General features: G+C 47.8%; 4 protein-coding genes and 1 pseudogene across 4 annotated transcripts; 3 read left to right on the top strand and 2 right to left on the bottom strand.

Moving 5' to 3' along the window:
• Positions 1-3,512: 3,512 nt before the first annotated feature.
• LOC120695443 (atherin-like) lies at positions 3,513-3,959 on the bottom strand. Its single transcript, XM_039978691.1, has one exon. It carries the CDS (start codon positions 3,957-3,959, stop codon positions 3,513-3,515), a length of 447 nt encoding a protein of 148 aa, XP_039834625.1.
• Positions 3,960-4,334: 375 nt separating this feature from the next.
• LOC120695442 lies at positions 4,335-5,234 on the top strand. Its single transcript, XM_039978690.1, has one exon. It carries the CDS (start codon positions 4,335-4,337, stop codon positions 5,232-5,234), a length of 900 nt encoding a protein of 299 aa, XP_039834624.1.
• Positions 5,235-6,268: 1,034 nt separating this feature from the next.
• On the top strand, positions 6,269-10,691 carry LOC120684671 (ATPase GET3A-like). The gene is made up of 7 exons (XM_039966551.1): positions 6,269-6,650; positions 7,558-7,679; positions 8,023-8,173; positions 8,624-8,734; positions 9,644-9,782; positions 10,004-10,119; positions 10,197-10,691. Exons 1-7 carry the CDS (start codon positions 6,375-6,377, stop codon positions 10,371-10,373), a joined length of 1,092 nt encoding a protein of 363 aa, XP_039822485.1. The 5' UTR covers positions 6,269-6,374; the 3' UTR covers positions 10,374-10,691.
• Positions 10,692-11,215: 524 nt separating this feature from the next.
• On the bottom strand, positions 11,216-14,950 carry LOC120684661 (hydroxymethylglutaryl-CoA synthase-like). Its single transcript, XM_039966542.1, has 12 exons — positions 14,579-14,950; positions 13,974-14,080; positions 13,613-13,745; positions 13,302-13,445; positions 13,032-13,190; positions 12,834-12,907; positions 12,658-12,733; positions 12,481-12,536; positions 12,201-12,288; positions 11,981-12,121; positions 11,745-11,894; positions 11,216-11,641 (listed from the first exon to the last, which is right to left on the bottom strand). The coding sequence occupies exons 1-12, from the start codon at positions 14,645-14,647 to the stop codon at positions 11,432-11,434; spliced, it is 1,407 nt and encodes a 468-aa protein (XP_039822476.1). The 5' UTR covers positions 14,648-14,950; the 3' UTR covers positions 11,216-11,431.
• Positions 14,951-19,881: 4,931 nt separating this feature from the next.
• LOC120696129 lies at positions 19,882-21,041 on the top strand (annotated as a pseudogene).
• The last annotated feature ends 1,313 nt before the right edge of the window (positions 21,042-22,354 follow it).

The following is a 22,354-nucleotide window of genomic DNA, read 5'->3' as shown; positions in this document are numbered from 1 at the left end:
CCTCTTCCACATGCAGTGGTAATATGATAGCCACTACGACGGATGTCTTCAAATATAAGGAGATTACGCTCAGCTCCCGGATATAGGAAAGCTTCATCTATAAAAATCCTAGTATCATTTGGGAGGACCACAACAGCTCGACCGGAGCCAATGATGCGGCCATTGCTTTTGGCAATCGTGAGAACATTTTCAGTTCGTTTCTGTAATGTCTGAAAATATTTCGTATCTCTCAATATTGAGTTTGTGGCAGCGCTATCGACTAGGCAATAATCCTCTTCTTCAGGCTCCATAGGACCAGTACGTCACCTCTCTTGTTCTATTAAAATAATTGATTTAATTCACCCATGCCGTAATGATCAGAGCACTTGGGAATGCATATGTACAGGGGGGGAAATGCATAGAAATAAACAAATCAATGCATATATCGAACAAGATAAGGCCACAAATTTAACCACAACGAACTAAGATATAATATTTAAATGCTAATGTTGGACCAAAGCAAATAATCCAGTTTGCTCAACTGGAGCATTATTACATCACGTCAAAATTCTTCAGGGAATAAATCAAACTGACTAATGAGACCAAATTAAAATAATCTAAGCAAATGACTCATGAGGCAGGGACTACTCCATGTCCCCAAGTCATCGTCGAGGGTGTCCTCTTCATCGAGGTTGTAATCATCGTCGCCGTCCTGGGTAGCTGGAGTGGCATCAGTTGGATCAACATCCATAGCAGCAGAAGTATCATCTATCTTCTGGATAGATTGGGGTAGCACCGCAACGTGCTCTCCAGTCACGGCGTCAACAGGTGCCTGAACAAAATGAGCCTCTGCATTTTGACGCTTCTTCCAATCCTGATACATCTGGATCGGGTGTGGTTCAGTCCTACATTGGCGAGACCAATGGTTCATTGATCCACAACGGAAGCAACCCTTGTTCGGATGCTCACTCATATTTCCATCACCTTTCTGGCCAGCGGCGGATGCACAGGGGGGCTGGGGGGCTCCAGCCCCCCTAAAGCAAATAATCACACTTAAAATACTGTAGCAAAAACATTAAATCACCATTAAATCTTCATATAAATTAACAACTCCATTGATTCAGCCCCCCTTGTCTCCCATCCTACCTCCGCCATTGTTTCTGGCCATTATGGGCCTTACCTTTTCCTTGGCCGCGAGGCTTCTGGCCTCTATTAAATTGCTTCTTAAACTTCCCCTCATTATGTCCTTGCTTCTTGCTGTGCATGCCTTTCTTGTAAAAGGTCTTACTCTTCTTGTGAAAACTTGCATGTGCTTCAGGCAATGCATTTGAGCCAACAGGGCGCATATTAAAATTTTTCATCAAGAGCTCATTTTGAGTCTCGGCAGCAAGGACATTAATAAGTTCAGAATACTTTCTGTACCTATTATTACGGTACTGCTGCTGGAGCACCATGTTTGAAGGGTGGAAGGTCTCGAGAGTCTTCTCAATCATCTCGGCATCTGTGACTCCACAGTTGTAGGCCTCCACAGTCTTGAAGTCGAGGAAGCGCAATTGTGACCAATCACGCCTGGCCTGAGGGAGGACCACTGTCTTTTGCTTGCCAAAACGCTCCTCGAGCGCTAGCCACAGCGTAAGCGAGTCACGCACCTCAAGATACTCCTGCTTGAGGTCTTTGTGGATATGGTGCCTCAGAAAAATAGAAGCCTTGGCAATCTCATGCGCTGGGACTGCAGGTGCACCATCCGCACGTGGAGTGATTGTATGAGTCAACTGCATAGCTGCCAAGTGGAACTGACAGTCCACAACCCAGGTCTGGTAGTTCTTGCCATTCAACATGAGGCAATCAAACTGCCTTGCCGCGACGTCACCCATTGCCTATAAGATCATGTAACATACTTCGGGTAAGTACACATGAATATAGCTTAGATAAATCAGTTTGATATGGTCGGATGTAATTTCCTAGTTTTTACATGCATTCAACGATCATAGCAAGATATATATATACATAAAACAAAGAGACAACCAGCCACAAACATTATGAGTCACTTAAACGCGCTCATCGGGGCACAGATCACATAGGCGCACGAAGTAGATAAACCTTATCGGCAAGCTAGCAATGAGTGCAGGTGTCGGCATACGGTGACACATCTGTGCATGCAAGTAATGTGGTGGCAAGCGCATACGACTTCGGGTAGAACTGTGCTAGGATAAAAAAAATACACCGGCGTATGCATAGGTTCCAATCTATGCAATGGGTTAGCCAGTGCCGCAAACCAGTTTACCAGGAAAAAAAAACTGAGTAACACTAGTCATGGAATCAATCCATGGATTGAAGATCTATACTAGTTTGCTGATCACAAAAGCTAATTAGACATGCTAGCTTGCTAGATACAGGATCATACTAGCAAGGTCGTCGGTGTTCACGCAGGGGCCCAAGAGGCATGCATGTTGGGATGGCCGGCGGCGCCGTGATTATTCATGCCGCCAGCATACGCATGTCATGCGGTGGGTTAGCCGGCGGCTGCCGCATACACGGCTCGTTCCTTGGCATGCAGAAAAAAAAAATGCCGCCAGGAAACAAATACATCTACTGATAGAACAAAGCCATACTAGATTGAATCTAGATTGAAGCAAAAACTGCTTACGAGAACCAGCAGGGTTCTAAACCGTGCTGGATGAAACAAATCTAGGATTAAAGCAAAACGGATCTACACCGAACTATATAGATCAGCAACGAAAACAACCTAGAACTTATGCAGTTCAATGTCTTGCGGTAAACATGAACGCATCTATTAAACATGTAAAAGGCCTACTGGCCACCAGAATTCATTCTACCGAGGAGAATTCGGTGGGGATCATGAACGACATACCTTGAGTGGTAGAGCTGCTCATAACGTGTTAAGATGTAGGTGTCGTTGCGAATCCCCCGATCTGCGTTCCCTTCTCGGCAGCAGATGAGACGTGGAGAAGGTATAGAAGACCTGTCTCCCTTATCAATCCCGAGCACACAAAGAACACAAGAGAGACAAATGTGGGTGGAACTGATCTCTTATTCCATAATGATAGGTACATGTTCCATTATATAGAGTCAACCCTTCAGGAGCATATTCGGTATAAACTCATTATTATCCCCAATCCTAGAGATATCTTAACACCATCAACTGTCTGCACAGATCAGGGGCGCCCAGGTTGCCTGGCTCACGCCGGCGGGGACGAAGGCACGACGCGGCTGGGGCCTGGGGCTGGCTGGCCCGGCGTCGGCATTGGTGCAGTCATGCAATCTACCGTGAATTATTGCGTTTGTACCCCTACTTTGAATCTCAATTGCGATTTTACCCTCCTTTTTCTTTACTTTGCATTTTTGCCCCTACTGTTCCACTGCGAAGCTTCCGTTTACCCCTGTTGTTGACTCCGTTAGTTGCATTGAGAGTTTAAGAGTTTTAAAAAAATAAGAAAACTCTTCGTAATACAGTAAAAAGACCAACATACCCCTTATTTCTTGAATCCCTTGTCTTTCACCGTGTTGTCTATCTATTCATCTGAGCCACCCACGAACCCTAGATCGAGGAGCGGCGGGGCGGCGCCGAGCGCACGCGCAGGAGGCCGCGCCGCGCAGGAGGCCGGGGCGGCGCCGAGCGCACGCGCAGGAGGCCGCGCCGCGCAGGAGGAGGGGCCCGTGGGGGCCACGCGGAGGCCGGCGCCTCGCCTCGCCTCGCCTCGAGCGGACGGCGCGAGCCACGCCGGGGCCTGCGGAGGGCGCGCGCTGCCCAGGAGGCGAGGCCCGCGGGGGCCACGCGGGAGGCCGGCGCCTCGCCTCGCGCAGGACAGGAGGCGAGGCCCGCGGGGGCCACGCGGGAGGCCGGCGGCTCGCCTCGCGCGGAGGGCGCGAGCGGGAGACCCGCGGGGGGCGGCGCTGAGCAGGAGGCGGGGGGCGCGCGGGTGCCACGCGCGAGGGGGCGAAGCACGCGCTGCGGCCATGGATCCAGAGGCCAGGGATGGGGAGTTGGTGCTCAGGTACTATTTTCGATTTTTGACTATCCATCGTACAAATGTGGGATGAAATAATCTTGGGATTTAGACAATTGCGCTAATTTTATTTCAATTGCTCTGATTTGTAGGCCAAATCAGATGAGTTTGAATCTTGTTATTAGGGTTCGATCATTCTTCAGTTTGCCTGATGGGGGACCAAAAACATAGATGCAGGGTAGAACTTTGCCAACTCAAACGATTGACATCCATAACTATAGTTTGCTACACTTGGTTGATTTCATAGCTGAACACTATATGTGGGGTTCGAAACAGCACATTACTTTGTCGCGTGAGTCAGAATGTATGAGACACTTGTGGAAGAACATGAAGAAGAATGGGTATGGTAGTGAGCTTTATGGTAAGAATATGTGGTGTGCTGCCAAGAGCTTCACAATTGATAAGTTCAACTACTTCATGGGCAAGATAGAGGAGAAAGATCCTAGTGCACTTGAGTGGTTGGATGAGCATCATCCATTTGTTTGGAGTAGAAGCAAATTCTATGAAGATTGCAAGATAGATTACATCAACAATAATCTTTCTGAAAGTTTCAATAGTTGGGTGTCAAAAACCAAGGATTTTCAGATTGTTGAGATGCATGACAAGATAAGACAGATGATCATCAAGAAAATGGTTTTGAGGGCCAAAATTGGTAGAAAAATGTCAGGATACATCATCCCAGATATCATCAATGCTCTGAATGCTAAAACCAAGACTATTAAGGACCATGAGGTGTTGATATGTGGGGCTGGAACAGCAGAAGTAACAGTGAACAGATTCAGACATGCAGTTAATTTGGAACAAAGGACATGTACTTGTAGAGCTTGGCAAGTGACTGGAAAGCCCTGCACTCATGCTCTAGCTTTTATTGCTAGGCTTAGCAGGCATGCAAAGATGGATGAATTTATTGATGACTACTTCTCTGTTGATAGGTTTAGGAAGGCATATGCAGGTACTTTCAATCCTATGACATCTAAGGATAGTTGGCCACGTGTTGATTTAGGCTACAAAGTCAAGAAACCTAAATTGAGAAGGAAACCAGGCAGACCAAGAATATCTAGAATGAAGTCATATGATGAGGCTGGCACTAGCAAAAAGAGGAAGCCATGTTCTGAATGTAATGAACTAGGCCACATAGCCAAGCATTGCCAAGGAGGTCTCACTGCAAGTCAAAAGAGGAAGATTTCAGCTTCACAAAATGGATCATCTTCACAAACCTTAGGGTGAGTGGTTGATTTCTAGCTATTTCTATTTTTTCCTACTTTATGTTGTCAAACTGTTAATTGAACATCTTTCTATACTTGTGTGAAGTGCAAGTGCAACAGAAAAAGGGAGAGGGAGTGGAAGAGGAAGGAGAAATCCAAGTTAAACTCAAGTTGAAACAGAAATTGCTGGAGAAGGGAGGGGAAGAGGAAGAGGAAGAGCAAGAGGAAGAGGAAGAGGAAGAGGAAATCCAAGTGAAAATGAAACTGGAACCGAAAATGCTAGAGGAGGAAGGGGAAGAGGAAGAAGGGGAGGAAGAAGGGGAGGATCAGGAGGGCGATTGGCTCAATTGTTAGGAATAGATGAATGATTGTGATGCAGCCACCTCTCATCATGTAATATACCAGTCGCTTTTGTTGGACACCTATGTTGGGATGTGATCTCATGGTGCTTCTCTTTTGGATATGTATGATGGGGGGTTCTGATTTGGTGCTACATCTCTTTTGGATATGTATATATGATGGGATGTTATCTATCTATTATCAACATATATGTATGTGGTTTCAACTTAATTTTGTATGTCATGTTGCTGTCCAAATTTCTGTCAAATACTTGTTCATATTCTTATTGAAATTCTGCTGAAATATAATGAAAACAGGGGTATATTCACAAAGTTCTAAAAAAATAGGGGTATATTTGCAAGGGTAAAATTGTCTTCTTTAACACCGTTAACTGCTGTTCACGAGTAGGGGTAGAATGAGTGTTCATTTGCGAACAGTAAGGGTAAAAATGCAAAGTCAAAAAAATAGGGGTAAAATCGCAATTGGAGTTCAAAACAGGGGTAAAAACACAATTGCCCCCTTTTAACCTTTCCTTCACAATCCATTTAAGGTTAAAAAGGATCCTAGTTCAAAATTGCACTTCAATTTAAATGTGACAAATAATGAATGTTCTCTCGAAACAAAATTAGTAAATGAGAATCTACCGAGGTGAAAAGTGAAAGATGAAAACGTCCAGGAGAGGAAAGGTATTTTCCACCTAGACAATTCCCGTACCACCTCTGCCTCCACGCGCCACCGCCGTCTGCTTCCTCCCCCACTCCTCTCCTCCAGATCTCATCCCCCTCCTCTCGCCCACCTCGATCACCCCCGCGGGTATCGGAGCATGGCGTCAGCGGCGGTGGTGGACGCCGGCGACGCGCCGGAGCCCACGGTGCAGAACCTCCTCGACCAGGACACCCTCAAGTGGGTCTTCGTCGGGGGCAAGGGCGGCGTCGGCAAGACCACCTGCAGCTCCATCCTCTCCGTCCTCCTCGCCTCCGTCCGCCAGTCCGTGCTCGTCATCTCCACCGACCCCGCGCACAACCTCAGCGACGCCTTCCAGCAGCGCTTCACCAAATTCCCCACCCTCGTCCGCGGATTCACCAACCTCTACGCCATGGTAAGCGCCAAAAACAGGAGGAAATTCTTCCGCCTTCTCCCCCCTCCTTACGTTGCCAATCCACACTATTCTCGGTTCTCGCGCGGTCTTCGTGACTTGACTCGATTCCACCCAATTCTGTGGTGTTTGTGAGGATTGGATATGAGCTGGCTGCGTGTCCTGGTGATTGGCTGGGAAAGTTGCTTCACAGAATTTCCGAAGGGGGAGGTTAGTAAGGTTGTATGGAAGAGGACAAGAACTATGCAGATAGAAAAGTCTCATTGAGAAGAGCTAGACATTTATATAGACCAGGCTATACGGACAGGAAAGTTACCAATTCGGGGTTGTGGCATGTGGTTCACAGGTTTGCTGCTCAGCATGGGACCGTGTTTCATTAACCTTCCCAAATGGCCATTAGGCTTCTGCTCGAGAATATGGCCGTCACCATTATTTGTTGCATTGATGATGGAAGTTGAAGATTAGTGGGCTGACTTGTAGAAATGTACTACTTGTAATTTTCTTTTGTATATGCTAAGCAGAGGCTAATAAGAAATTAGGTGATTGGCTTTGGAGAAAAAAAAGAATGCCTATTCTATTTAAATTTGATTTAAAACATGTCCCATTTGGGTAGTAAAAAAATACATGTATGACTAGGCACCAGATTTTAGAACTCCTTTTCTTATTCTTCGTCCATCATGAGCATGATACTGATACTATACCTTTCAATAAGGCGCCTAATCATTTATTTTTAGTGTTTCCACTAATTATAAATAAGTTAAAGCAGTTTTAATTGTTATCATATGTTTTTTAGAAAAAAATTGATATGCTATTTTCATTATTTGACTCTTTATTTGAAAAGATAGCTTGGCTCATTTTTGTAGAACCGGTATGCACGTTCAACAACCTCATTTTAAAAATTTATTTGCAGGAAATTGATCCAAAGGTAGAAAATGATGATTTATCCAATGAAGGAATGGAGGGATTCCTTTCAGAACTGACAAATGCGATTCCAGGAGTAGATGAAGCTATGAGTTTTGCTGAAATGCTAAAGTAAGGTTTTGCTCAATTCCTGTGTTTGTTATTCTTACCAGTTACCATTATGACCAATTCCTTTCATTACAATCAATTTAGTAGTTCAGTTACTACCATTTTTTAATTTCACCTTTTCAATGTCTCTCTGATATATCTAGGGAATTAGATTAATTCATATTCAGAAAAGTGCTTTTAAGTAGTTCAGTTGTTACCTTTTTGTAATTTCACCTTTTCAATGTCCCTCTGATATATCTTGGGAATTAGATTAATTGTTATTCAGGCTTTTAACACTCTATGGGTGCTTTTGTATTTTTTAGATCCTAGCAGCTATTTGAATATGATATTTTCCTACTTACTGCAGATTAGTCCAAACAATGGATTACTCTGTTGTAGTTTTTGATACTGCTCCTACAGGGCATACTTTACGGCTGCTGCAGTTCCCAGCAACCCTAGAAAAGGGTCTTGAGAAAATGATGGAGTTGAAAAACAGATTTGGCGGTCTGTTGAATCAGGTATTCTTCATACATTTCAAGTTACTGGGAAAAATATAATTGAAGGTAACTTGTAGGGCATGTATTTAGATGTCCAGTTTTTGGGTTAATGCTGCTGTAATTTTCTAGGATATCTGTTAATTTATCAATAATTTAACCATTGTTCTACTGACTACAAATTAGAACAAAGAAACAAATTGAGGAAACCTGTGTTCTGATCAATAGAATCCGAAGCACCAAGCTTTCGATGAACTTTGACATCCCAAACTGAATGTTTGTGTTTCATTTTGCAAAAAATTACACCCCCCCCCCCAAAAAAGACACAAAAAAGAGTGACTTGATGACATAGTATTTCTATTCATTGGAGCTGAATGGTAATATGTTTATGATGTAAACCCTCACATGTGCAAAATTTTCTTTGAAGCTACCTAGACGCCAACCGGCTAATATAATCATGGATGCATTTGGCAGGCCAGTCGATTGTTTGGTCTTGGTGATGAAATAAACGAGGATGCAATGCTTGGGAGACTTGAGGGTATGAAGGATGTGATCGAGCAAGTGAACAGGCAATTTAAAGATCCGGTAAGGCTGTGAAGCTTTTGGAGAAGCATATATGTTCCTTTATGAGCTAACCAAAAGGCTATTTAATCTGGGATGTCAAACATTAGTTATGAGTAAAATATAGTGGGAACATGCATGCCAAGTGCCAACACATGGCAGAAGTCATGGAATTCATAATAATGCCCTGGTGCTCTTAAGCTTTGGTCAAATTGTTAATGAAGGGCATGAGTTTGAAACTGGTTCACGATACATGTCCAGAACTCACAGTCAGTATGGTTACTATAGAGATTAGTTTGAAACAGCACACTAGTTTCTTGCTTAAGCCACTCTAGGTTGACTTATTTACTTGATCAATTGAAGTGCACAAGAGCACTAGTGGTTAAAGTCACAAAATTCGCGGCCGATGCCTCGTCCCACGACCTGGGGACGCCGTCCCGATTCGAAGGTCGGGGTCGAACAGGGTCAAGCGCCCCATTCAAGGTTGGGTTGTGTCCCAATTTGAGAGGTGTCACAGCCCCATTGTTGGTGGAGTTCAATTTGGACGAGGAGGTGTCAGTGAATTGGTGTGCCTTTTGTTAGGTTATATGCTGTATGTGTACCATTGCCTAAATGTACTCTTATATATATATTTTACTCTAATATGTTTGTACATATTAACTTCTTCGTTAGTAGCATGTGTATATAGTTTTTGTCTTTACAAAGACGCATCGACCTGGATGAATCAGGGTCATGTTCGACATAATAATTTATTGTTCTATAGAGGTATACCCGCTTCGTACCACTATTTTATGAAGTATCGACCCTCGACCGGGGAACTTTGTGACTCTAGTCATTTGTTTTGATCATTTTTGATTGTCTCCTCAATAAATCTCTACATTATTTAAACATTTGAAGATGATATAACCCCTTCTGACTCCTTTTTTTTCTCAGGACTTGACAACTTTCGTGTGTGTCTGTATCCCTGAATTTCTTTCATTATATGAAACAGAGAGATTGGTGCAAGAATTAGCGAAGTTTGAGATTGATTCACACAATATTATTATCAACCAAGTTATCTTTGATGAAGAACGTAAGTACAAACAATCACCTTATTTGTCAAATTTACTGGCATATGAAGCTTTTTTGGAAATTTAAATATGCCACTGCTAATTTAAATATTCTTCAAGCAAAGATGGCAGTCTGTCTGAAAGACCTAGAGAATTTGTATTTCAAAAAGAAACCTCCTGAACACTGAACTAGACATTTTCAGTCTTTTTGTTGGTTTAATGTACTCACTTTTATTGGTGGCAGCTGTTGAGTCAAAATTGCTAAAAGCACGGATAAAAATGCAACAGAAATATATTGATCAGTTCCATATGTTATATGACGACTTCAACATCACCAAGCTGCCCTTACTTTCAGAAGAGGTAAGTAATCCGGTAGACCACAGTGTCGCTTGTTCTAGTTTACAATGTGTGTAAGTGCTTGAAGATGTGTTTTCCAGGTTTGTGGTGTTCAAGCTTTGCAAAACTTTTCCCGGCACTTCCTTACACCATACAAGTCTGCTCTGAAAAGGGGCACTGTCGAGGAGCTGGAACAGAGAGTATCTATACTGAAATCTGCACTGCAAGAGGCTGAGTCAGAATTAGATAGGGTTAAGAAAGGGAAGCAGGCAGCGTGATCCTTTCTCTTTCACGGGTGAGGTGTGTAAAACCTGACAGAAGCTATGAAGAAAACAGAGTTGGAGAGAGACATCTCAAAATTTTCGTGTCATTACACACTCTTGCTGATTTCACTTCATGTTTCCTCAATCGACATGTTTAGATTTGTAATAGCTTATTTAAAAAAATAGATTTGTAATAGCAATCGGCAGAGAAAGTGTATGATTAGCACGAGATATAGATACATTCTTTTTGCTGGTTATTCAGGCATCTGAGGATCGGTTCCAGAATTCATTCTCCTGGTACTGTTTGATCAAAGGATGTTATTTTCCAAGAAACTCTGGATTTGGCTAGCGCTAGTTTTTCTCAATGCATAATACTGAATTTGCGTTGTGGAGTTTTGGACAAATACTATGGTTTTGGAAAACTAGGAGGTTGGGTACGACAAAACATGTACTTTTAGCAAAAAATTGTAGCTTCGTTCAACTTCAGTATTGCTTAATGCTGTAACCTTGAGTTATGAAAACATCACCGAGACCCCTTTCAGTATTATGGTACAGCCCAACTTTGGCTCCATTTAAACTACAGTTTCTCGATACCATGATTTTTGAAAATTACAACTTCAATAAGTTGTGTATTAGTTACATTTGGCACGCTGGTTTGTCATATCTGGCTGTTTGATTTTGGTGAGTGAAACCTGCTAAGAGTTGAGCTACCTTGTTAGCCGCGGCACAACCACGTCCGCATCACTTGGCCTTGTGCCGGAGCACCAAAGTGTCAGGCGCTCGATACAGAATAATTTCGCAGCCTAACTTACAAGAAGACAAGAACGCTGACCACTTGACCAGTGAAGCAGTGAACCAACAAACTACAGAAACAAGAATATCAAGACTGATTTCACCGGTCAGATAAAAATATTACAAAAACTAGCTGATCTAGGAGAACAGCTGCAGACAACAAATTATTTCAGAAACACACTAGGCTGGAAATTCTAACCATAAGCATATCAGAGTACAGAGCACGATGAGTCTATGAGCAACAAGGCAGGCGAGGCGACCTTAGAGTCCACGGCACGCCACTAGTGGCCATTTGCAAAGCCGTTGCAGCACTTGGCTTTGCCACCCTCTACAGGCTTCTGGTCATAGAACCTCCGGTACATGGAGTCCACATGGGTCAGGTAAAATGTGCCAGGCGGCAGCAGGCTCGTGTCCCTGCTGGTCTCGAAATCCTTTGCACCGTACCGGTGCTCCATCAGCTTCAATGTGTCAATGAACTTCTCGGGCAAGGTCTGTTTGCAGGAAGTAGAAGTACGCCAGCATAGTGTCAAAATAAATACTTAAGGCGCATTGATCTATAAGCAGTGAACAACAAGCATGAATGGAAGGACTTACCTCATGCCTTGACTGAAGCTTCTCTGTGACACCAAGCACTGAAGCAATGTTTGATAAACTGAAGGGATGCTGGCCATTGTTTAGCCTCAACGAAAACATAGTGGATGTCAAGCCACTGCCGTAAGAGAACATCACGATTCTTTGTCCATCCTATAATAAAAGATGTAGCTGATTCTCAGCATCTAAGAATGATGATTACAAAACTATAGATAAAGAATTAAACATACAGGGCTCACCAGACTATCATGCTTGTTATATAGTACAGATGCCAATGCAGCATAAAGGGATGCAGTATACATGTTGCCAATTTGTTTGGGAAGCAGAGTCGATGGCTGAACTTTGATGTCATACAAGTGCTTCGCGACTTGTTGCGAGGCCTGGAAATTTGGCAAAAAAAACTTCATTACATTTTAAATTTATCACATGACAACAATTCTGCATATAATGATAAAAGACCTTTTCCAAGTCGCGACTCTGGTAGCTCTCTTCACCAGTCAGATTAGAAAATGGCTGAAGCTTCTCTTTAGCATCATCATCAATAGAGCTGATAAAAAAGTATAAAAAACAGTCTAGTTCAGGAAAATATCTTGGACTTAAAGTGTCAGATAACAAGAGTAGCCTGTATGTAAAATTTGAAAGTTCTCCAGAATTGATTCCTATGTTTGGCCTAAGAAAAGCTTAAATTGGAACTCTACTGTTCTCAGAAAGGTGGCAAAACCCAAGAAAGAATGCAAACCTGCAGTTGCGCATGAAGTCATTGTAGTAAAGTCGAGCAAAACTCTTCTGCACGAGCTGTAACAAATACAGAAGAGATTAGGAAATCTTCCAAGGCCATGAGACTAGAAACAGCAAAAAAAAAGAACTTTTGGAGCAGTTATTATCTTCATTAAAGCCCTCAGTTAATAAATAAGACCTTGTTGTATGGAGAATGGAACACAAAATATTCTGCATCAGAAATCGAGAATTGTTTCCCCACAATCTTCTCGTATCTAGTTTCAGAAATTATAGTGGGTCAGCAGAAATCTTATACATTGAAAGAAAAATCAGGTTCACATTAAAAATGAAAGGAATAAAGTAGCAGCAGCTCACTTGTTGCAAAATTGTCTGTAGCATGAGTCTAGGGCCATCAAGTAGCATGTTTGGGATAGTTTACCATCAACAACCTGCAATGAATCTGCTGTTATAAGGAAATGCTGAACATGCCATTCGATAGCAGAAAAGAATTCGAATTATGAAGGACATGTGCATGTATATGAAAGTAGATGGTTTAGGGATTGAAAAACTAACCGGATATTCACTTGCGAGATCAGGCTTGTAGAAATCATAGACATGAGCCATGTGAGAAGCTCTATATTTGCTCTCAAATGAAATAGGAGCATTAGGGCCAATGAGCATTGCAATTGCAGCAGCACCCCCAGTTGGACGAGCTGGCCCTTCAGCATAAACCTGAAATTGCAGTAGCACAAGATGACAATTTGTGATTGCATGTTCCAGCAGAAACTAAAAGGAGCAACCAATCACGGTAGGCATGCTTAAAGGGAAGGTTGGATGACGAACCGCGCTGTCTGTGCAAACGACAAGACCATAGCGTCCATCCCAGGAGTTACTTTCAACCCAATTCACGCAATTCAGCAGGGCAGCAGTTCCACCATAACAAGCATTGCTGGAGTCAACTCCTTCAATGTCAGTATTGCCACTTTTCTGCATTTTGTGAACAGAAGCCGACAAAAATTAACTTCTTGGGAAAACAAATTAGCAAGAGACTTTAGGACATTCTTACTAAAAGGTGTGGTTGAGCATATGAATACAGTATTTCTAGATATATGTGGATGCAACTTAGATGATTTTACTGAGTTGGGTGAACAAACCTCAAAAATTTGCATCAGCCAAGTTTTGATGGATTTACTTTTGTCTATAACCGTCTCACTTCCAACCTCCAAGCGACCAATAAGCTTTGGATCAATGTTGTACTTTTTTAGGAGGGAATTGACAACGGTCAAACTGCAAGCGAATAGTCTTTTACTCATTATTCAAACCACAACCGGTAACATATATCTAAAATAGAAGTTGCATACGACAAAGACTACTGATGATCGAGCAACTATATAGAAAACCGTCTCCGTTACAACACAACAAAGACATCAGAGAAGGAATATCTGTGGCAAAGAAATTTGTGACACCAGACCAATAGTCTTGTTCGAGGCTAATAACATAAAAAAAAAAGAATACCTCATTGAGATGACATCCTCCACCTCGCTGCAAAAGGCCATGCAATCTTGCCCAAGGCCGATGGTGTACTTCCCTTTGCTCACGCCGTCATGGGCCTCAAGCGCCTCCTGCATTCAAGGCACCATCTATGAGACTGCTGGATCAAAACATGATGCCCAATTCCTCCTAAACATGCAACTACCCGGATCTTCTCCTGTGCTACTTAAATTTTACATCCCTTCCCCGTTTTCTGCATGGATCTTCCGGGAGCAGACTCTCCAGGTTGTCCGGAGTTGCACAGATGCGAAACAATCCCAACAACCGCATTTCTAACCACTGATTTGACCCGTCACCTGACCGAATCGAGCAGCAGCACTGCACTGAACCCACGAGAGGTTTAAGCTTTCGAGTTCCGACAGCAATCGGCGAGAATTCGACCACCCTCCAGCTAAACACCCCCCGTCGATTCCTATGAAACCCGAAATCCTTCGTCACAAAACCCCCCACACCGCAATGCGGGAAGGCGTCGGCGCCGCGGATCGGAGGCACCACCGCATCGGCTCGTCTCGACCCGCCCGTAGCGACGGAAACGGTAACGCGCGCAGCCGGGGGGAGAAGAATTTCACCTGCTGCACGCAGGTGGGCGGGAAGTAGATGTCCATGGCGAGGATCCCGACATCGTTGCGGCCCGCCATCCCGCGCAGCAGTGAAGCCGAGAGCCGCCGCCCCGATCCCCCCTCGCTCCCTGGACCCGCGCTCGTGCGCTCCGCCCGGACGGAGCGCGCGCCGGCGCGTGGGCTCCTCTGTTCTGCTGCGGCCGGCGGCGGCGGCGGCGGAGGAGGAGTGGAGGACGACGCTGTCCTCGTGGACTCCGGACGGCTCTGGCTTGGCTGCGCGGTGGGGGGGGGGGGGGGGGGGGACGGGATGGGTGGATCTACGGCCTACGGGTATATATTTCTGGATGGTTTTCCTCCCTCGGCGTCAGCGTCAGCGTGGATCGCGTGGCGTGGTGGTGAGTGGTGAGCTCGCGAGCTCGCTCGCCCAGTGCGGCACGTGATGTTGGATCGCGGGGAGATTCCGGCACGGCACGTGAGGGGGGCCGGACACGACAAGCGTCTCGAGGCGTGGCCGCGGGGCCCGCCGGCTCCGGGGCAAGCTGGACTGGAGGGGGCGGGCGGGGATCTGGGGGATCGGACGGCGGGCCGGGATGCCGCGTGGCTGCCGGGCTCTTGACCGGTTTTTTTTTTTTTGAACCAAAGGGCTCTTGACCGGCTGGGCTGGCTCCTCTGGCCCGGTCAGCGCACCGGCCCCCGCGATCGGGAGAGCCCGGTAACGCTAGCGCTCTCTCGCGCGGGCCGGTCGCGTGGGGGTGGGGGGCGCTCTGGTCCCTGCCTGGATGTGCACCACGTGGACATTGTAAGAATCCGATGCCCGCACTCTTCTGATGACGCTCAGCTCCAAATAGCAGCTTGGCTCGGTCGCTCGGATGCACGAGACAAGCAAGCACTGCACGGAGGGCAGTTTACAGCCCTCCTGCACGCATTTTTTCCCCCGGGGGACGCAGGAGGCAAGGTCTCCTCATGAATAAAATTGTATTAATTAAATCAGACACTCAAGCGGATGGATGATTCTAACTAAGATATTTTTGCAACAAGTACAAAAGTATAAAACTTGGCGTTTATGCCGGAGGTATATGTGAATTTCAAGGGACAATGCCACATTGATTAAACGGTTTCAAAATAGCGGAGGTGCAACACAATCAACCTGCCCGACCCCTCCTGGTGGCCTCGTCTCAACAAATACTCGAGGCAGACACAATTGCAGCATAGTATTTATTTCTCATGGTCATGAACTCATGGCGTAAGGTCACAGGGATGGAATTCTACATAACACAGATGACAAACCACACCAAGAGATTATAGTTTTAGTGGCACCGGCGAGGGAGGGGGACGAGAGGTTAAGAGCAGTAGGGGATAGCAGATCAGTAGCAGTAGTCTAGTAGTTTTACTGATTGAGATCGAAACTGCGGTTGTAAGTTGAGGATCATCAGCATCGCCTCCAGCGCGGGGAAGGAACTCTTGGTCCTTCTCCATCTGCTGTTGCATGCGCTCTGTCAGTTTCCTCATCCTCCTCTTGTGTTCCTTCGCGGCCCCGCACGGTTCACAGAGTTCACCCTCGACAGCTTCGTAGTTCACAGAGAGGAGTTTCCACGGCTTGCAGTTCGAGGACTTCCTCTTCATTAGCCTCAGGGAACAGGATGAGTAGTAGATTAGTCTCTGTGGATGACCACGGCCCCAGCAACAAGGGGGGCCTCCCTCCGGCTGGGCGGTCAGCGGGTCCTCGCCATCGGCGGCCACCGCATGTGAAACCCCTGCGATGTCCTCGCTGTCTGCGTCGACTGGAACACACAACTAGGGATGGCAATGGGTACCCGAAACCCGAGTACCCGACGGGTTTTACCCGATAAGAAGGCGGGTATGGAATGATTTTTCTACCCGTGGGTATATTATTGGACAAAATCCTATACCCATTGGGTATGGCGGGTACGGGTGTGGGTTTATACTACCCATACCCGCCTACCCGTGGGTAAGAAATACCCGCAGGAAAAACAAATGAGCCTAAGTATCTAACTCATTTTAGCCCATATGACCTATGAATTTAGCTCAAATCCAATTAAACCCTCCTAGTATATATATTGTTGAACCCTCTCTAACTCATGTTAACCCATATGAGCCATTAACTTGTTGAAATGAAGCTTGTAATGATTTATTTTTCATGTGAATGTCTAATATTTATATGTAATACTCGGGTATGATTTCGGGTGTGGGTTACCCGACGGGTAAAAATTACCCGACGGGTACGGGTATGGAATCATTTTCTTACCCGTATGCGGGTACGGGTAACCCGACGGGTAAAATTTAATCCTAACGGGTACGGGTATGGGTGGCCACTACCCGACGGGTATATACCCGTTGCCATCCCTACACACAACTCGGCGAACTCGTAGGCCTTGCCGTCTATCCACAGCGTTCTTCGTTTGCAGATGTCGATTGTGCGTTACAGGGTGGTCCCACCTATCTAGATATGCCTGTTCTTCAAATCATCCAATCTCTTGTTCTTATTTTAGCAAACGAAAATAAAAACCGAACGTGTCTAGAAGGGTTAATTGGATTCATAATATTACAATTACATGGTTTGTAAAACCTACTACTATTCGCGTTATTCATAATCATATCGTGCATGAGCGGGAGAGAAGATGAGAAAGGAAGAAGACGTGGATATTTATAAAAAAGTCAAATTGACTCAAAAGTGTCTCCACTAATGAAATGGATTGCCATGTGGAAATATAGTTAAATGAATGAGATACAGACTCACTAACTTCATGCCACGACTTCGGTTTGAGGTGGTCCAGCGAGCACGTAGCAGCGATTCAACATATCACTCGTTATGTTGACCACTGCACTATTTTCCCCCATTGATGATGATCACACTGCCGCACCGGATAAAATCTCGTGTATCACATAATAATACTCCTCCCACCGGATAAGATACTCCTCAAACACTTGTTGGGCACAGTGGTGAATCTACAGAAGGGCTACCCCCCCCCCCCCCCCCACACCCACCCAGATCAATGGGTACCCTTCAAAGTTCCTCCTACATTTTTGGGAAGAAAGAACATGTGAGGAAGAAGAAGAGGAAGGACATGAGCCCCTCTTCGTATGTTAGTTGAATTCTCTTCTAGTTGGACAAGTATGAAATACTTTATTAATATTTAAATATATAAAATAATCTGGATACTTTGTTGAAAATTCAACCGATTATGGGAATGTTTTCCTAATAAGAAGAATACAACTAAATGTTTTAAAAAAATATGGCCATGTGAAAATCCTGCGTATTGATCGATTATGGTTTAGAACAGTAATTTGCTCCTCACTGCAAAACACTAACCAAAAGATTTAAAGTTACACACAGGATGATTAGTTTGGTCAAGGTTCCTAGCAGACCAAAGTAGTAGGGAGCACAATTTTGCTATATCATCGCTAGATCTAAGATCCTGTAAATTAGATGTCATGTCCATAAGGAGTGCAACTTATTTGTTTTGGACGTGTCAACAATACTTTCACCAAGATACTTGAAAATTGTAAACCATCGTGGGTAACAGTTTCTCTGTGAGACTAAGAAAGACACACATGGTACTTAGAACCTAGATCAAATCAGCTAGGTAAATTTGACATTCATTTATTGCTAAGCAGTCAACGTGTAAATGTTTATTACTACATGATCATGAGTCAAGCTGCTAATGGTGTAAAATTCAAACCAAGATCGCACCAAACCAATTAGTAGTATGCTCATCGATTAAACCACACCACACCAATCCAGCTGCTTCAAAAACCAAACCAAAACCAGACTGCATTGCGTTTTCAAACCAATTGAACCGCTTACGCCCATGCGTTGCTTAACGAGCGCGAGCGAGCGGCAGCCATGGGCTCTGCGGCCCACCTCGAGGTCTTGAGTCAAGAGTCCCGACCTCCGGTTGTTGCCGCCGCTGAAGCGCGGCCGGCGCCGCAACTCCCGTCCCCGCTCGCAAGCCGTCGATGCGGCAGCGAGTGGCCGACACATGCTGCGCGCTCGCAGGGCGCTCCTCTCCTGTCCGGCGAGTGGGTGGGCAAAGGCGCGGTGCGCAGCGCGAGAAGGCAGCTATATGACAACCGCATGGAGGCTGCACCCATGGAATTTTTTTTTTGAAGGGTGAACGGGGGAGAGGATCCCCACCTGAATTTCATTTATAATGGCCCCAACCGGGCCGGGTAATGTGAAAACATTTTACAGCATTTCGTTTCATCGTGGTTTACATTGAAATGGAAAAAACTTCACACCATCGAGTACCAATGCCCCGGCACCCTTTCGGAGCTCTTGCGCCCCAAAGCGTCGCTTCTGTCTTGCAGGCTTGCAAGGTTCGCAAGGTTCGCTGCAGCGAGATAGGTTCCTGGCGGAAGACATGTCCGTTACGTTATTTCCAAAGCTGCTAGCAGCAAAGGAGGATGAAGGCCCCGAACTGTGCACCCATGGATTGGAGCTAGCATGATTCGGTGCCGCGTGCCGCCGCTGCCTGTGCGCCATGGCTCTGGTCAGGAGGATCAGGAGGTTGAAGATGAAGAATGACCGTAGGATCTTCATCAAATGGCTGAAAATTCGAGTGATGGGTGTGTACATGGATAACTCATTTAAACTCCAATCCGAATGGAACCGATCCCTTATACTAGCTAAACCAAACCAAACCACGCTGCTAAATATATTACCCCATTTGCCACCAAACCAAATAAGACCAAATAGTAAACCCTAAAACCATTAAAACTGGACTGAGCCCAAACCATTAGCAGCTTGATTCATGAGGAAAACAAATTGGGGGCAACAGCTTCCTTCAAACTCAGAGAAACTTGCAGAAGGTATTGAGATACAAGTCAATGTTTATAATCATATTGAGATACATGTCAATGTTTGTAGTCATAAGAACTGCCAGCTGAGCCAATATCTATATTGTTACATAAAACTGCAAGTTCTTGTCAAAGAATCCATATAATAGAAAATTTCTCGTTCACAACAGCATAAATGCCTAATCACCATTATTAACTTGGCACATCAAATCAAATAATGTGATCAAATCCTATAATAAATTACAATTAATGAATCCATGTCTGTCAAATTAGTTCAAATTTTACCAAATTTATATTAAACGGTATTAGCGTTTATATCTTCAAATAAGTTTATTATATAAATAAAAATATATTCTATAACTAATTTAATTTTATTATTTTATACTATAAGTGTTATTACTTTTTTTTACATAATTCTAGTTAAAATTCAAATTATTTAATTTATTTAAAAGTGAGATTTGTCATGGGCCGAATGTGCCCCCTCCCCTGCAAGCTGTGGCCCGTTCCATGGTGGCCCTGTAACCCTATTTGCGGGACCTAAAACGCCTCTCTCCGGAAAGACGGCGCCGCCAAATCCACCCGAAGAATCGCCGGCGAAGAAGGGGAGCCGAAACGGTGCGCGGCTCGACAATCCGATCTCTCATGGAGCCCCGTGCGCCGGGCAGGGGCGAGGAGGACGCGGAGCCTCTCTACCTCGCGGCCGAGGCCGGCGGCAACGGGACGGCGGCGGCCTTCACGGTGGCGGTTGACGCGATGGGGTCGGTCGAGGCGGGCGGGTCCGGCCTGCCGAAGCCGGAGCCCCCCGTGCCTGTGGAGTTCCTGGGCGGCGGGCTCCAACTCGCCAACCCGCACCCCGCGCCGCGGTACCGCGACCGGCACACCAAGGTCGAGGGCCGCGGGCGGCGCATCCGCCTGGCGGCGCCGTGCGCGGCGAGGGTCGCCCGCCTCACGCGCGAACTGCAGCACAAATCCGACGGCGAGACCGTCCGCTGGCTGCTGCAGCAGTCGGAGCCACCATCATCGCCGCCACTGGCACGGGCACGGTCCCCGCGATCGCCATCACGGGCCCCGACGGCGTGCCCCGCCTCCCCGCCGAGCCGGCCTCCGCGGCCGCCGACGTCGAGCAGCAGGAGCCGGACCCCAAGCGCCGTCGCAAGCTCCAGCCGACGCGCGCCGCGGCGGGGCCCTCGGCACCGGCCCCCGCGGCTTACTACCCCGTCGTCGCCGACCCCCTGCTCCAAGCCAACGGCGGCGGTGCGATCTCGATGTCCAGCGGCCTCGCCCCGGCTTCCGCCCCCGCGGTGCCCGCAGGCGCCATCCCTTTCCTCGCCCTGCCGGCGACCGGCCCCGGCGCGATTGGCGACGGCAAGCAGATCATCCCACCGGCGGCCGTGTGGATGGTTCCGCAGCAGGCCGGCGCCGCGGGTGCGGCCAACCAGCCGACTCACTATTGGGCGTTCCCAACCAATCCCGAACTCTTCAACGTCGCCAACTTCCCGCAGCAGGCGGTGTACGGTGCGGAGCAGCTTGCCGGCAACGGGGAGTCACGGGACCAGCAGCCCGGCGGCCACCAACTCGGTGAGGGGGAGGACGAGGAAGAAATAGCCGTGACTGATTCCAGTTCAGAAGAGTAGGAGCCCAACATTTTGGCAAGAGTAAAATGCACAGGGGTCATTAAACTAGTGAGGGTGTGTCAAGTAGATCCACGAACTCCGAAAATGCAGATTCGGCCCCTAATCTATTTAAGTGTGTTACTGGAGGTCCAAAACGCCTTTGACCGGGTCTGACCGCCTACGTGGCCTGCCACGTCGGTTCTCCTCACTCCCAGCCTCCTCTCTCTCCCCCACCCGCCCCCTCCCCTGTTCCGGCCCCTGCTCGCCTCCTCCGCCCCTGCTCCGTCGCGCGTGGGGATGGCTGCCGGGGAGGAGGATGGCCGGCGCGGGGAGGCGCCGAGGCTGCCGTCAAGCATTGCCCCTGCCACCGCCGTCCAGGGCCGCCCCGAGCGCCATTGCCGCTGTCCCAAGCTACCGGCGAGCGCGGCCCCCACCCTCGCCGTCCCGAGCCGCCGTCGAGCACCGCCCCCACCCCGCCACCGCCGTCCCTGGCCGTCCCCGAGCACCGCCCCCGCTGTCTTGGGCCACCAGCGAGCGCCGCCCCGCCCTGTCCCGCCTCCTCCCACGCCCGGATGCCGCTGGACTGCCGCCCCGCCGTCCTCATCCGCGCGCGAGCTCCGTGCCCGGCATAGAGCTGTGGCCATAGCGTCAGCGTCCGCCGCCGCCGACGCACACCGCGCGCACGGCGCCGCCCGCGCGTGAGCACGAGCTCCGCGCGCCCGACGTCGACACCGCTGGAGCAGGGGAAGGGTGAGCCGCCGTCGCCTCCGCACCGCCCGCGGCGCTCCGGCCGCCCGCCCGTGCGCGCACCTCTGTGGCCTGCCTCGCCGCCGCTTGGCCTGCCGCGCGCTCCGCCTGCCGTCGCGCTTGGGCATCGCGTGCTCCGCCCGTCATCGCGCTTGGCCCGCCGAGGCCGCTCCTCTCCGCCGCGCCGCACCGCGGTCGGCCAGCCGCGGCCGCTCCTCTCCGCCGCGCCGCACGGCCGGCGCGGTAGGGAGGCCGGATCTCGCGCGGCCTCCACCGCTGCGCCATGGTCTCCACCGTCGTAGTCGAGCTTGCCGGCATGGAGAAGAGGGAGGGAGGCGATGGGGAGGGAGGAGGGTAGCCGGCCGCCATGGCGCGTTCGCCTCGCGATCGCCGGTCGCCATGGCGCGCGCGCAGGCCGCCGAGCCACAAGGAGGGTCCGCCGTCCGTGCTGGCCGCCCGCTCGCCCGTCGCCGCGTTGCCTCGCTGCCCTGCGCCGGGAGGGGAGCGGAGCCGCCGGGGGGCAGCGGCGGCGCCGCTGGAGGACGGCCGCAGGCCGGAACAGGGGAGGGGCGTGTGGGAGAGAGAGGAGGCTGGGAGTGAGGAGAAC

Source organism: Panicum virgatum, chromosome 2K, assembly GCF_016808335.1.
Source record: "Panicum virgatum strain AP13 chromosome 2K, P.virgatum_v5, whole genome shotgun sequence".
NCBI classification, from domain to species: Eukaryota; Viridiplantae; Streptophyta; class Magnoliopsida; order Poales; family Poaceae; genus Panicum; species Panicum virgatum.
The sequence above is the reverse complement of the archived record's forward strand: the minus strand, read 5'-3'. Positions and strand labels throughout refer to the sequence as shown.

What these genes read in the sequence shown, in the direction of transcription:
- LOC120695443 (XM_039978691.1), bottom strand. Translation starts at nt 3,959, where the DNA reads ATGGCCGCAGCGCGTGCTTCGCCCCCTCGCGCGTGGCACCCGCGCGCC.
- LOC120695442 (XM_039978690.1), top strand. Translation starts at nt 4,335, where the DNA reads ATGAAGAAGAATGGGTATGGTAGTGAGCTTTATGGTAAGAATATGTGG.
- LOC120684671 (XM_039966551.1), top strand. Translation starts at nt 6,375, where the DNA reads ATGGCGTCAGCGGCGGTGGTGGACGCCGGCGACGCGCCGGAGCCCACG. An exon ending in AGTTTTGCTGAAATGCTAAA is followed by an intron (nt 7,680 to 8,022) that starts GTAAGGTTTTGC and finishes TACTTACTGCAG; the next exon opens with ATTAGTCCAAACAATGGATT. An exon ending in TTGGCGGTCTGTTGAATCAG is followed by an intron (nt 8,174 to 8,623) that starts GTATTCTTCATA and finishes TGCATTTGGCAG; the next exon opens with GCCAGTCGATTGTTTGGTCT.
- LOC120684661 (XM_039966542.1), bottom strand. Translation starts at nt 14,647, where the DNA reads ATGGCGGGCCGCAACGATGTCGGGATCCTCGCCATGGACATCTACTTC. An exon ending in ATCTCGCAAGTGAATATCCG is followed by an intron (nt 12,908 to 13,031) that starts GTTAGTTTTTCA and finishes GATTCATTGCAG; the next exon opens with GTTGTTGATGGTAAACTATC. An exon ending in TCCATTCTCCATACAACAAG is followed by an intron (nt 12,537 to 12,657) that starts GTCTTATTTATT and finishes TATTTGTTACAG; the next exon opens with CTCGTGCAGAAGAGTTTTGC.